Source organism: Pseudonaja textilis, chromosome 4 (assembly GCF_049901715.1).
Source record: "Pseudonaja textilis isolate UNSWEBS1 chromosome 4, rPseTex1.2, whole genome shotgun sequence".
NCBI lineage: Eukaryota > Metazoa > Chordata > Lepidosauria > Squamata > Elapidae > Pseudonaja > Pseudonaja textilis.
This window is the reverse complement of record NC_141993.1, coordinates 89,586,621-89,601,736: the sequence shown is the minus strand read 5'-3', so window position 1 is coordinate 89,601,736 and position 15,116 is coordinate 89,586,621. Positions and strand designations below refer to the sequence as shown.

Here is a 15,116-nt window from a genome sequence, read left to right as displayed (position 1 = left end):
CAGCTTACGACGGTTCATTTAGTGACCGTTCAAATGTTACAACGGCCCTGAAAAAGGCAACTTATGGCCATTTTCAACACTTACAACCATTGCAGCATTGGTCATGCGATCAAAATTCAGGCAGAGTCAATGGGGAAGCCAGATCCACTTAACAACCGGGCTACTGACTTAAAGGAACTGCAATGGTTCACTTAACAACCGTGGCGAGAAAAGTCATAAAGTGGGGTAGAATTTACTTAACAAGTGTCTCACATGGGAAGAGAAACTTTGGGCTCAACGGTGGTCGTTAAGTGGAGGACTCCCTATATTTAGATGCAACCATTAAGCTTTAAAGAAGGGCAAGATTGTCACAAGAGGATAATATTCATCGGCTCTCAGAGAAATTTGCTATCCGTTTCCCCGAAAATAAGATCCTGTCTTATATATTTTTTTTTGCCACCAAAAAAGGACCAGGTCTTATTTTCAGGGGATGTCATCCACTGACTAACCTCACTTATGCGTGTCGCCTTCAGCCTCCTTTTCGCTGTCAGAGGCCTTCAGGAACAACTTCTGTGGCCGGCAAGGCTTTCCTGAAGGCCTCTGCAGCCAATAATAGAGCTCAGGATCGATCCAGAGCTTTGTTTTCAGCTCCAGAGGCCTTCAGGAAAGCCTTGCTGGCTGCAGGAGAAATGGGCTGGCAAGGCAGGTGTCGGGGTGTGCGAGGCCTGGCTACACCTGTCCAAAGGTAAGTAGTAGGGCAGCTCCACCGTCCCATCCCCACCCTAGCTTAATTTTTACCCGTGCACCATGGAATGGGCAGGATCTTAATTAGGGCTTATTTTGGGGGTAGGGCTTCTATTGGGCGCGCGATGTAAAAAATCAAGCTATGTAACTTAATTTCGGGGTAGGTCGTATTTTGGGGGAAACTGGGTAGAAAGACAAGACAGGCACAAATTTAGCAGTTCCGTTATGAAGAAGAGAAAGAAAAAAAAAGACAAAAAGATCTCCAGTCTAGTGAGTTTAATTCGGGGGACATTTTGAAAAGTGGTTGTAATTTCCGTTAAAAACGACAAGCAGAGCAACGGTTCCTTTTTAAAACCTTTGGTAAATAGCGGGCATCTTCTTTTTTCTTTTTTACAAATCCATTTATCTATCCGCAGTATCTAAATCCTTGTTCCCAAACCCACAATTTTAATCCCGAAAAGAAAGATAAAATTTGCGTCCGATTAAAAACAAAAAACAAAAGACAAGGTTTACCGATCGTACGCGAGTTTTTGTTTTGGTTTCGTTTCTTCTTCCAGCTATTCAGGATGAGAGGGAGTAGGGAAAAAAGTTACACAATGCTCAGCCCCTTTTTCATTTCGTTTACATAAATAAAATTATTATTAATATTTTTTTTTATAAATATCTCTTTATAAACAATATATAAATAGCTTTTACAACTTAAATACATTTAGGCGTGACATGAATGTACAAACAGCAATTTGGATGGCAATACGCAGCTGGTTTTTCCTCAGTCTTCAGAAAACGGTCCTTTGTTGCGGGGAAGAAGTGGTGGTGGGGTGTGGTTGTGTTTCGGTGTGGGCGGGTGTTGGTGTCTATATATATGGCATCTATATGTTAGGTAAGGTAGGAAGATTTGGGGGTGCAAAAGTCAATCCAACCCTCCCCAGCCCCCCCAAATGGTTGGCTCTGGTTCAGGTCCTCGTACCAACAGCTGTCGGTGGCCCTTGGTGACTGCAGGGGATGTCTAGAAATGTCTGCGGATGGGGTATGGGGTGTCCATTGAAAGACCTGGAAGAAAAGCATCAAAAAAGAGTCATAAGGGGCTTCGGACAAGAGGAGACAAGCAACCTGAAATTCTTAACAGTGAGAAAAAATTAACTAGTGGAACAGCTTGCCACTAGAGCCGTGATGGCCAACCTGTGGCATGCAAAGCCATTTGTGCCGGCAAGTGAGCTGCAGGCAAACTTAACTCACTGTGCATGTGCGCGCCTCACCGCTGATTTTTGGCCGGTTGGAGGCCTTTTTTCAGCCTCCCAAAGGCTTGAGGAAGGTTTCTGCAGGCTTCTACAAGCTATGTAGGCCGAAATCTAGCCCTGTTTCATCACTTCCGGTATTTCCAGAAAAAACAGGAAGTGATGAAATGCGGCTAGTTTTCGGCCTGCAAAGCTTTCAGAAGCCTGCAAAAACCTTCTTCGAGCCTCTAGGAGGCCGAAAAAGGCCTCAAATCGGCCGAAAATCAGCTGTGAGGCACAGTGCAGGTAACAGGGCGGCGGGTGGGGGATTGTGGGTGCAGCTTCAGGAGGCCAAAAAATAGGCCTTCCAGAAATACCGGAAGTGACTAAACAGCCCCGTTTTCAGCCACCCAAGGCTTCCCTCGAGCCTCCGTGGGGGCAAAAATGGCCTCAAACGGGCCGAAAATCAGCTGGGAGTCACACGCATGTGCAGTGCAGGTAAGGGAGCATGGTGGGGGTGTTGCACGTGCATGCACAGGGAGGGTGGGACGCATTGCATTGTGGGTGCCAAAAGGTTCGCCATCACTGTTATATAGCATTTGAGTCCTAGCAACTAGGGATAGTCCCCGAGTTGCGACCCCAATGGACCCTGAAATTTTAACTCTTGCTAAGCAAAACATCTTGAACATGAAATCTTGCTCCATTTTATGACTTTTCCTTGCCATGGTTGTTACGTGAATCAGTGCAGTCGGTAAGTTAGTAACCCAGTTGTTAAGTGAATCTGGCTTCCCCAATGACTCTGCTCATCAGAAGGTCCCAATCGCGTGATCCAGGGACACTGCAACCATCATAAATATGAATCCGTTGCCAAGCGTCCGAATTTTGGTCACAGGACCTGCAGTGGTCATAAGAGTGAAACATGGGTCCCCAGTCACTTTTTCTCAGTGCCATTGTAAGTTCGAATGGCCACTAAACAAATATGTGTAAGCCGAGGACTATTTGTGAAATGTCCATCTTAATTTAAACCTCGTATTTAGACTTCAGGGGTTACACCCAGAGAATTGCTTGCATTCTTGCATTCTCTGAGGGAGAGTTTAATCAATCAGAATAGAAGCTGGAAGGGATCTCAAAGGTCTTCTAGCCTAATCCCCTCCATAGCTGAACCTTCTCCATCATGCCTGATTCTCATTATTTCCTTTCTTTCTTTATTTCTCTTCTTCAACCAATTATCCCAAATTTCATAATACTCCGACTCTTCTTTCTCTTTTAGTTTTAAGGTCCATTTATCCATTTCAGCATAATCTAGAATTTTTCGAATTGTTAAATTCCTCCGAAGGTACGTTATTTTGTTTCCAACATTGTGCATATAGTACCGTGTTTCTCATAAAATAAGGCCGGGTCTTATATTTTTTTGAGCCTCGAAAAAACGGCTAGGCCGTCTTTTCGGGGGTGACTTAATTCCCCCTCTTGCATCCTCATCTAGAGCACCCGCAGGCATCCTCGCCACCAGCTGCTCCTAACAGGTGATCATGGCGAAGCGCAGAGAGCTCCCTACTCCCACCAAACATCTTTGCTGCAGACCTAAGACCTTTGGCACCCGCCCCTGTTGCTTTCCCTTCTGCCCATTCCGCCGCCATGTTTGGAGCTGCCGCTTCCGTGTTTGGAGTGCCGCCGCCATTTGGAGCATCGCCGCCACGTTTGGAGCTGCCGCTTCCGTGTTTGGAGTGCTGCTGCCATTTGGAGTGCCACCTCCATTTGGAGCACCGCTGTTATGTTTGGAGCTGCCACTTCCACGTTTGGAGCTGCCGCTTCCATGTTTGGAGTGCCGCCATTTGGAGCACCGCCGTCATGTTTGGAGCTGCCACTTCCACGTTTGGAGCTGCCGCCGTGTTTGGAGCGGTGGCGGCGCTCCAAATGGTGGTGCTCCAAACAGCGGCAGTGCTCCAAACGCGGAAGCGGCAGCTCCAAATGCGGACATGGCAACTCCAAACAGCGGCAGTGCTCCAAACAGCGGTGAGGTTCCAAACACAGAAGCGGCAGCTCCAAACTCAGCAGCAGCTCCAAATGCAGAAGCGGCAGCTCCAAACGGCAGCGGTGCTCCAAACGTGGAAGTGGCAGCTCCAAACGCAGCGGCGGCATGGGCAGAAGGGAAATCAACATCGGCGGGCGCTGAAGGTCTTGGGTCTGCCGCAAAGGTGCTTGGCAGGAGTAGGGAGCTCTCCGCGCTCTGCCATGATCGCCTATTAGGAGCAGCTGGTGGCGAGGAATTGCTGCCCGTGGGGCGCTCCTAGCAGCAAGTCCCCCCGCCCTTCCCCCCATTTTGCATGTTTTAAAATAGGCCTAAATTTGGGGGGAGGGGCTTAATTTCATTTTATGCCTAGAAAACATGCTGGGTCTTCCTCCTGGGGGAGGTCGTATTGTTGGAGAAACACGGTACTTTCCTTATTACTGTCAAAATATGAAGTAGAATATATTTAATCTTCTTCCTATTCCCAATAGAAACAACTCTGCTTTAAATTTTATTTGCTCTTCTGCTATTTCTTCAGTCCAACTCCAAATTTTGATCCAGTATTTTTGGGCTTCCGGGCATGGCCACCACATATGGTAGAGGGTACCTTGATTTCGTTTGCATTTCCGGCATCCACCATGCCTGATTCTCATCAGATTGCAAGTCACTAAAAGCACCTTCAATTGATTTCATCCTCATGCACAGAAATCATTAAGAGAATAACAAGAGGAATAGAAGAGGAAATTTAACAGAATGACAACAGTTAGAAGGGACCTTGGAGGTCTTCTAGTCCAACCCCCTGTTCAAGTAGGAGACCGTATACCATTCCAGGCAATTGGCTCTCCAATCTCTTCTTAAAAACCTCCAACGATGGAGCCACCTACAACTTCTGGTGGCAAGCAGTTCCACTGGATAATTGTTAATTGTTCTCAGTCAGGAAATCTCCTTAGTTCTAAGTTGCTTCTCTCTCCTTGATTCGTTTCCATCCGTTGCTTCTTGTCCTGCTTTCTGGTGCTTTGGAGAACAGGCTGACCACCACCGCTCTTCTTTGGGGCAGCCCCTCAGATATTGCAGCCCGGCTATCACATCACCCCTAATATTAGATTACACACCGGAAGGTCAGACAAGGAATAACGGATGGCAACTGAGCAAGGAGAGATTCAGTCTGGAAATAAGGAGGAATTTTCTCTGAAAGTGAGAACATTCAACTCATGGAACAGAAGTTGCCTTCGGAAGTTGTGGGAGCTTCATCCCTGGAAGCTTTCATCAAGAATCTGTCAGAAATGGTGTAGGGCAGGGATCTTCAAACTTGACACCTTTAAGACTTGTGGACTTCAAGTCCCAGAATTCCTCCTCCAGTCATGTGAGCTCAGGTATTCTGGGAAGTTGAAGTCCACTTGCCAAGTCTGAAGACGCTTGGTGTAGGGTCTCCTGCTTGGGGTGGGGGGTTGGACTAGATGACCCACCAGGTCCCTTCCACCTTTGTTAATCTAATCATGGAAGGAGAAAGAGATCTAGCAAAAACCTCCAGTGGGTCGAAGCTCCTGCAACTTCTGAAGTTGGGATTAATTCATTTTTCATGGAAAGCAGAGGCCAGCAGGGTACAAAAACCCGAATTGCTAATGGGATAACCCTCGAGAAGGCGGATTCCATCCTTCTGAGCATCGCAGGTGGACAATTTCCCCTTGCTTCGCCCAACCACCACTGCAGCAACGACACACGGCGCATGAGCATGGCTAATATTTCCAAAGATCTTCCTTTTTAAAAATAAATAAATAAAATCCACTTCAGGGAAGAATCACAAACACCATCCTGATTCTTTTTCAGAAGTTCCACAGACACACACACACACACAGACACCAACAACGTACAATTCACACACACCTTCTGTAGCTTTTTGTGCACAAGCGGTGGCTAGGCAGAACAATTCACCCCCCTGCATCCGTCTGGTTTGGTGGGAGGCCCTAAATTTAGGATGCTCACACCCTAAATTTGCTCTCCAAAGTATCTGAATCTTCTCTGCTGCCAACTTGAAAACACACAGTCCTCGACTTACAACATGTTCATTTGGTGAGTGGCTCAAAGTTATAACGGCATGGGGGAAAAAAAAGGGATTTATGACCGGGTTTGCCCCCCCACACACACACTTAGGACCTTTGTGACAGGCCCCATGATCCAAGTTCAGCAGCTTGGCAACCGACTCGTACTTACGACGGTTGCAGTGATCCCCTTTTGCGACCTTCAGGCAAGCAAAGTCAATGGGGGAAGCCCGATTCCCTGTTACTAATTTAACAGCCTGCAGTGATTCGCCGAACCACGGTGGCCAGAAAGGTCGCCAAATTTCACTGGAGAAATGACTCGCTTAACAACAGAAATGCCGGCTCAATTACGGTCATAAGACGAGGACTGTCTGTAGGATGCTAACTCTACGCCAGGACATTTTTCAATCTTGGCAACTTTTTTAAGACTTGGTGGACTTCAACTCCCAGAATCCTCCCCAGCCAGCAGTGCTTACTCTCTTGTAATCCCTTCCTCTGCAATCTCTCTCTCCACTTTAGGAGGTTAAGAGCAAAAAGAAACAGACACGGCTGGCTGGGGAATTCTGGGAGTTGAAGTCCACCAAGTCTTAAAGTGGCCAAGTTTGCAGACCTCTGCCTTAACTGTTAGACTAAAGACTTTGTGGACTCCAACTCCCAGAATCCTCCCCAGCCAGCAGTGCTTACCCTCTTGTAATCCCTTCCTCTGCAATCTCTCTCCACTTTAAGGAGGTTAAGAGCAAAAAGAAACAGACATGGCTGTCTGGCTGGGGAATTCTGGGAGTTGAAGTCCACCAGTCTTAAAAGTTGTCAAGGTTGAGAAATGCGGATTTATGCCGATTTTTCCTTCCAGCTGTTCGCTGAATATTCCTGCTCATCCCGCCTCCTTTTTAAGCCACCTGCTTTGTGCCAGGGATTTCCTTTTGTTTCCCCGAACGAGACTGGTGGCTCGGAGAAGGCGAAGCGAAGCCTGCCAACCTAGTATTAATATTCGGCAGCCTTTTAATAAAGGCCTTAATTAAGACCTACAAAAGAAAACAGAGAGAAGGATCTCAGTGGGGAAGATTAGAGAAGCACCTGTCCAGAAGTTCTGTAGGGCTTTAAGAAATGGCTCTAAGAAACAGCAAAGAAAGAAAAAGAAAGAGAGAGGGAGAAAGAAAGAAAGAAAGAAAGAAAGAAAGAAAGAAAGAAAGAAAGAAAGAAAGAAAGAAAGAAAGAAAGAAAGAAAAAGAAACCGGGGCAATTTGGAAGCTTAAAAAAGAAATTAACTTGGCTGTTGAGTCATGGCAAAAAAGACGCTGAGACGATTCCTTAAGGGGTGTCTCAGTTCTCAAGTTCATTTAGCGACCAAAGTTATGATACCACTGAGAATAAAAGGGACTTTAAGACACTTAAGACCGTAGCAGCATCCTCATGGTCACATGATCAAAATTCAGGCGCTTGGCAATGGACTTGTATTTACGACGGGGGTCACATGATCCCCTTTGCCGACGGACAAGCAGAGCCAATGGGGAAGCCGCATTCACTTAACAACCGTGTCGCTAACTGAACGACGGCAAGCGATTCCCTTACCAACCGTGGCAGGAAAGGTGATAAATTAGGACAAAACTCACTTTACCAATGTCTCGTTTAGCAACAGGAATTTGGGGCTGTCGTGGTCATAAGGCGAGGACTAGCTCCATTCAAAACCCCACCTAGTGGGAACTTTACTGGAGGCGAACCTACTGCAGGAGCTCCGAATCTGCTTGATATTCTAGAACGGTGGACGCCAACCAGTGGGCGAGAAAATTTTGGTGGTCCACAAAGAAATGTCCCCCCCAAAGCAATTAATCCAGGCGGGGCGGGAACACAAGGCTGCGCCGCCCACATGGCCCGCAGAAACCCAAGGCTTGCGTTGCTTGCATTGCAAACAACACGAGATAGGGAGGGGAGAAGTGGGGGAATTTGCCCCACTCACCCCTCGTGCCTGGCCTGGCCACCGGGCTGCTTTTTTCCGCTTCTTTCTTCTTCTGCTTCTGGCTGCATGCAAGCAAAGCAGCCAAAGTCTTTCTTTCTCTCCCCCAAACTCCGCCAGAAATGAGTCTTTGGGACCCCGCAAGGCCTCCTGCTCCAAGAGGCTGCGCCAGCAAAGACTCATTTCTGGCAGAGTTTGGGGGAGAGAAAGAAAGACTTCTGCGGCTCCTGCTGCTTTCCTTGCATGAAGCCAAAAGTCTCTCCTCTCTCTCTCTCCCCCTGAGAACGGAGCTGGAGACGGTATCCTGCGATCCCAAATAAAGATTGATCGATCGGTAGGAAAAACGGGGTGGGGAATTTTCCTGCAGACTTTTTTGGGGGATTTTCCCAGGGTCTCTGGTCTGCGGGATTTAAAATTATGATTTTGGTGGTCCCTGAGATCCAAAAGGTTGGCGACCCCTGTTCTAGACCCCAATTCCCATCGTGCACAACGGCATGATCTCAGGATGATAGGAGCACTTAGAAGGCTGGCCTGCAAATGCTTAAAATAAAACAATTAATAAAATAAATGCAACCAATAAGACATTTTCATGCCGAGATCTGTCCTCTTTGTTTAGTTTTCTCACGCCGAGTTGGGGCTTGGAACCATCTCCGCTATGCGACAGATGTTGCAAGAAGCTCTCGCCAAGCCGCCTGTATATATATATATATTTATACGTATTTTATTTTAAATGGGCAAATAAACTCTTTCCAGCCGGCTGGTTAGAAAGTTAATGAAGCTGGCTATAATTATACCCAGGGCCTCATTTAGCCAGAAACAGGTGGCTGCTAAAACTGAGGGTTGTTTTTAAGGGGTGGGAAAAAAAAAATTGCATTATTATCCTTTTGCAGAGTTTGGGAGCTGAGACGCTGCTCAGAAAGCGTCTGGGACCCCTAAATTCTGCCCCTTCCTTAGGGCGGGAAGCCCTTCTAACCGAGTTTTCCAGCCCTAGAGAAATTGTATCAGCCCCACTCTCACCCCTTTTAAGAAGGATCTTTGGGGAATCAAAATTTTGGTGCAAAACTGACTGCGGTGTTGCCTGCCAAATATGAACGGGCTTGCAAGATATCTTCCATATTATCTGCGCCAGCTGCTGGATTCCCGGCAATAAATAAATAATAATTAAATAAGGTTTTTTTTTAAAAAAAAATCCCAATTTTAAGATAGATTTCTCTTAAAAGGTGTTCGAATTCAATATTTGAACACCTTTTAAGAAAAGAAATCTGTGTTCTATCTTAAAGTTGGTTTTTAAAAAAATAAAACTTATTTAATAATCTCTATTCATTTTAATATTTGTTTGTAGGAGGTAGGAAGATACAAGCGGATTTAGCAGCGTGGTTCAGCGTCTGAAGAATTGGTAGGTAAACAAGCACACATTTGCTCACAATTCGGATACACAGCCAAGAGACAAGAAATCGGTTGTCGGTCTCTGAAGCTGCCATTCAGCCAACTGCAGAAATGCAGGAAACAGGGCCAGTCTCTTTTTAATAGAAGTAGTCCTCAACTTACAGCCACGAGACCAACATGCCTGTTGCTAAATGAGACGTGCATTAAGAGAAAATTTCCCCGTTTTATGACCGTTCTTGCTGCATTTGTTAGGGAATCACTGCCGTTGTTCTTAGTGACACTGTTGTTAAGTGAATCTGACTTTCTGCATTGACTTCGATTTTCAGGTCGCAAAAGGGGATCACACAACCCCCTCCCCTCCGGTGACACGGCAACCGTCATAAATACAAGTCAGCTGCCAAGCCATTGAATTTGGATCACGTCGTCATGGGGATGCTGTTAATGGTCATTAAGACCTGGTCCTAAATGGCTTTTTCAAGGGCCGTATCTTTGAACGGTCACTAAACAAACTGTTGTAAGTCGAGGACTATGGTCTGAACCGAATAAGAATCGGTTGTGAGTCTCTGAAGCTGCCATTCAGACAACCGGAGAAATGCCGACAACATGGCTAGTCCTGTTTTCAATATAACCCAGGGGGTGGGGGATTGGACTAGATGCCCTACAACAGGGATCCCCAACCACCGGTCCCCGGACCGGGACCGGTCCGTGGATCATTTGGGACCGGGCCGCCTACTTCGCTTCGGCGCCATCTTGTTCCGACGTGCTGGATCAAGCTCTGGTTTTGATGCCGTCCCTCAGCCTCGCTCGACCCAAAACGTCAGCCCCACGCCGTGCGTGGCTGGAGAAAAGGGGGACGTGGTAGCCGCGGAGAAGCTACTCTCCCTAAGGAGGCTCCCGATTCGCCGGGCTTACACCAGGAGTTCTGCAAGGCGCTGGTGAAGGGAGGCTACGCCACCGCCGATTATTCGACCCCAGCCTGAACTAACTGCCCTCGCCCTCTTCGGAAGCGGCCGGCGACCTGGTCACGGCTCTGGTGAAGCTCGTCTTCGATCGCCTCACCGACACGCGGCTACAGGCCACTCCGGTGGCTTTCCAGTGTTTGGGAAAGGGGCTGTTAAATCTCGAAGCGGCTAAGCCGGAACAGAGCAATGGGGTCAGCAAACCGGGTTCTCTCTTTAAACTAGGTGAGGGTCAAGGGGTTGCAGCGAAATGGGGCGAGAAAGATCCGGAAAGAAGAGGGCTCTCTCCAGGGATCCCCGGAATTCCTTATATGCCTGGATTTTAAAATATTCCGAAAGAAGGAAATGTGTGTGTGTGTGAGAGCAGTATTAAATATCTAAAACATATACATTAACCACGATTGTTAAATCCAGTCCAACTTCGATTATAATTAAATTAAGTCATAACTAGCTTTTCAATGAGTGGAATAGTGTCTCCATATCATGATCAAATGAACCAAGAAGAATGGCGGTCTACCAGCATCCAGATCCCACTAGAATGGGTGAAGACAAAATATTTGGGCTGTAGATATTTTGGAAGAAGGGGAATGTTGTGGAGTTGAGTGGGAAAGTGTAGCTATCTGTTTAACATTTTTAAAGTGAAGAGCAGTGTTTCTCAATTTTAAGAAGTCCGGAATGCTGTCTGGGTAATTTTGGGAGTTGAAGTCCACATAATCTTAAAATTGCTGGAGTTGAAAACACTGGATAGGCAAAGGGTTTCTTTGCACTTACATATCTTTAGTGCAATCCCTACTATATATATATATATGACAAATCTTTAAAATGTGTGGACTTGGACTTTCTGAATTCCCCACACACCTTACAATTGTTGAAACTGTGGAAAGCTGAAGACCATATCGGAGATCAAACCCATCCTAAATGTAAAATCTGAATTGCAGATTATTACCTTACAAAACGCTTTTGGAAAAAACATATATTTTTTGCCAAACATATATTTTTGTTTGATCCTGATCAACTGAATCCTGATGACTTTATTGGAGTCTAGTCTTGCATTTATACACATTTTTAGTAATCCTCCAACACTGGTTAATTTTGGTGAGTTGATAGTGTAATAGTAAATAAAATAAAAAATACAAATAAATAAATAAACAATAAATAAATAAATAAATAAAAAACCCCTAACCGGTCCTTGAAAAAGTGTTTCTGCGTGAAAACTGGTCCCTGGTACGAAAAAGGTCAGGGACCGCTGCCCTACGAGGTCCCTTCCAGCTTTGATTATCTGTTATCCAGCTAATTCTAGGCAGAGTTTTTGCACCATCAGGATCGGCGGTTGTGCGAACACCTTCGCACAACCTATTTGGCTCTGCCAGCAAGGCTTCCTTCTACTCTTCCTTCGAATTGTTCCTTTCCTTATGTTTTTTTTATTATTGTTGCTTTCGTATTTTTTTATACTGTAAGTCACCCAGGGGCTTTGGATACCAGATGGGCAGAAAATAATTTTTTATGAATAAATGAAATAAATCAGGAAGAATAAGGGAAACGTTAAAACAGGCACATCTGGCTCCTCGGGATCTTAGATCTGAGGTGTGTCAGGAATTAATGTTGTGTGCTCTGCAGAGTCATATAGAGGCATGTTTCTCTACCTTGGCTATTTTAAGATGGGTGGACTTCAACTCCCAGAATCCCCCAGCCAGCAGAGCGATCCCTTCCTCTACAATCTCTCCATTTTAGAGGGTAAAAGAAACAAGAAACAGACATGGCTGGCTGGGGGATTCTGGGAGTTGAAGTCCACCCATCTTAAAATGGCCAAGGTAGAAAAATACATCCTTCCACGACTTGAACCCGTCCCGTCGTTCAAGACTTCAACTCCCAGCATTCCCAGCGGGTTTTTTGAACAATTTTCAACTCTCATTTATGGGGTGGGGGGGGGTGGATGCTTGGCAAATGACTTGTATTTACGACGGTCCTGGCATCCCGACTTGACGTCACGGGAGTTCCTACTTCACCAAGTACGCGTACGCTCACAAGGGGGCCGATTCACCGGCACAAGAAAGGCCGTACAACAGGGCAAGACTCACTTAGCAACTGTCTCGCTTAGCCCCGGAGATTTTGGGTTCCACCGTGGTCGTTGAGGATGACCCGTAAATAGCGTGCGAACCCCAGAAAAAGAACAGCGCCACCCCCACCTCCCGAGTCTTTTCAATCCCCCCCCCCAAAAAAAAACCCCCAACCTCCCTAAATGTCTGTATCCGGATGACAAACGGACCGGGCGTATAAAAGGAACGGGGGTTGGACTAGATGACCTACAAGGTCCCTTTCGTTAATTGGTATCTGCATCTGAACAGCCCTAATGTTGAAGTATTGATTTCGGGTGGTCTGTTTACCCTCCCCCCGCCCCACTCCAACTAAACCGATGGATCGACCCATTGCACCGCCGGGGCCACTGAGGCCAGGCGCGCTGCCACTCACCGCCGCCAGGTGTCGCCTTCGGGCCGGCTTCGACGGCGGCTCAGCAGCCCAGGCCGCTTTTGGTGCCGATACGGTCGAGCGGGAGGCCGAAGCAGCTCTTGAAGGTCCGCCCTTTCTTGGGCGGCCTCTTCACACGACGCCAGGCGCCTCCGCCACCGCCGCCGCCTCCTCCTCCACCGCCGCCTCCTGCGGGGTACTCGGGGTACGCCAACCGGCCCGAGGTGGGGCGCGACTCCTTGATGTCGCGGCGCAAATCTCGCATGAGCCGCGAGGCAGCCGCCGACACCGCCGCCCCTTTGCCTTTCGGCGGCGTCGGGGCTGCATTGCCCGCCTTGGAGCCGCTGCTGCGCCCAGCCGCGGGACCCGAGGACTCCTCCTCCGCCGCCGCCGCCGCCGGCTGCCGCTGCTCCTCCGTCACGTCCCGCCGCGACGCCGTCGTGCCGCCCGCCGGAGCCTGCAAACCCAAACAAGGCAACGGGGCTCTTCATGCAGCAAGAGCCGCCCGGACGGGGCGCCCCTTCCTCCTCCTCCTCCTCCTCCCCCCCATAAAAAGAGACGGGATGGGGAGCCTCGGAGGGGGGATGGAGGGAAGGCATCGCGGGCGGGAGTTGGCAGGAAAGCGGCTTCGACGGGGCGGGGGGGACGAGGGAAGGTCCCCGCCGTCTGTTTCCCCGCATCCCGTGGAGCGCTTCCCCGGCCAGGCCAGCCCTGCAAGGTCCGTGTGTAACGCGTGGACGATGGGAGCTGTAGTCCCTTCTCGCGCCCGGGATTTCCCGGCTGCCCAGTCAGCTTTCAACGTCCCTCTTAAGGCGGGGACGATGGGAGCGGTAGTCCCCGCGCCCGGGCCAGCCTTGCAAGGTCAGTATTGGGGGTTCGGGGGGGGACGATGGGAGCTGTAGTGGCCTTTCCCGCCCGGGATTTCAACCCCAACCCGGCGCCGCCATCTCACAGCCCGGTTGCTGCCGCCAGAGACGGAGCCCAAGCAGCCCCGTCGAGGAAAAGCCCCTGCAATGCTCCCCGGCCCCCAAGAGTCCGCCGCCCTCCTCCTCCTCCTCACCTCGGGCAGCGCCTGAGGCAGCGGCGCCGGCTTCCCGTCGAGGGCGAGAGGCAGCAGGGCCAGCAGCAGCAGCAGCAGCAGCCCGCCGCCCGCCAGACGGGAGAGACCGACCATTTTACCCGGGTGGATGAGAGAGAGAGAGAGCGAGAGAGAGCGAGGAATCCTCGAGGGCGCGGACCGCTGAGCCGAAGGGAGCCGAGCCGGGCGCTGTGGCTGCAGAAGCGTCTCTCGTCGAGCCGCGCTCGCTTCTCTGGCCGGATCCGCTCGCGGGGCCTTATATCAGCAACCGGCAGGTGACGCACCGACGGCATCCTCCGCCCCGGCCGGCGGGGGGAGGGAGGAGGAGGAGGAAGAGGGAGGGTGTGTGTGTGCGCGCCGTCGTGATCGATCGTTCTTCCCTTCTTGCCTCGAGGGGGCGCTCGGGGGCAGGAGCTCTTCCTCCAACCCGGCGCTCGCAGGTCCTCGGGCGCGGCCGGGAACCATTGGCTTGGGAGTCCGTCGGACTTCCAAACGCCTGGAGTTGAGGGAGGCTCGGGAAAAGTTGGAGTTAAGACACACACACACACACACACACACACACACACACACACACACACACACACACACACACACACACACCCCCCCGCGTGGGTATAGTGGGAGAGAAAGCCTCTCTGCTGCAGTCCTCTTCCTTCCTTCCCTTTCTTCCTTCCTTCCCTCCTTCCTTCATTCTTTCCTTCCTTCCCTCGGTCTTTCCTTCTCTTCTTCCTTCCTGCCTTCTCTTCTTTCCTTCCTTCCCTCCCTCCCTCTTTCCTTCCCTACTTACTTCTTTCCTTCCTTCCTTCCCTCCTTCCTTCCTTCTCTTCTTCCTTCCTTCTTCCCTCCCTCCTCCCTTCCCTCCCTTCTTCTTTCCTTCCTTCCCTCCCTCCTTCCCTCCTTCTTTCCTTCCTTCCTTCCCTCCTTCCTTCCTTCCCTCCCTCTCTCTGTCTTTCTTTTTCTTTCTCTCTCTCTTTGTCTTTTTTCTTTCTCATTTTCTTTTCTCTCTCTCTCTCTCTCTCTGTCCCTCCTTTCTTTTGATTCTAATGTCTCAAATTCCAAGTGATTGCAGCAGCGAAAGCGGGAGGGGGGGGATTTTTAAAAATCCGATTAAATTCCCATTGGAGCCTAGGGAGGTTCTTCTCTCCCCAAAGGCTGGTGGGGAAATCCCCAGCCCCACCCCCCAGCCCCCTCCTCCAACTGCAGGGATAGGGAAGGAAGGAGGGGGGGGGCATCTTAATCGCTCATTCCTGCCCCCCAACCATTTTTGTCTCCAGCAGCCAGATGGGGAGAAG

General features: G+C 49.2%; 1 protein-coding gene across 1 annotated transcript; it reads right to left on the bottom strand.

Annotated features, from left to right (window-relative positions):
• Window positions 1-984: 984 nt before the first annotated feature.
• On the bottom strand, window positions 985-14,130 carry NPPC (natriuretic peptide C). The gene is made up of 3 exons (XM_087933678.1): window positions 13,807-14,130; window positions 12,750-13,203; window positions 985-1,773 (listed from the first exon to the last, which is right to left on the bottom strand). Exons 1-2 carry the CDS (start codon window positions 13,918-13,920, stop codon window positions 12,790-12,792), a joined length of 528 nt encoding a protein of 175 aa, XP_087789804.1. The 5' UTR covers window positions 13,921-14,130; the 3' UTR covers window positions 985-1,773; window positions 12,750-12,789.
• Between the last annotated feature and the right edge of the window lie 986 nt (window positions 14,131-15,116).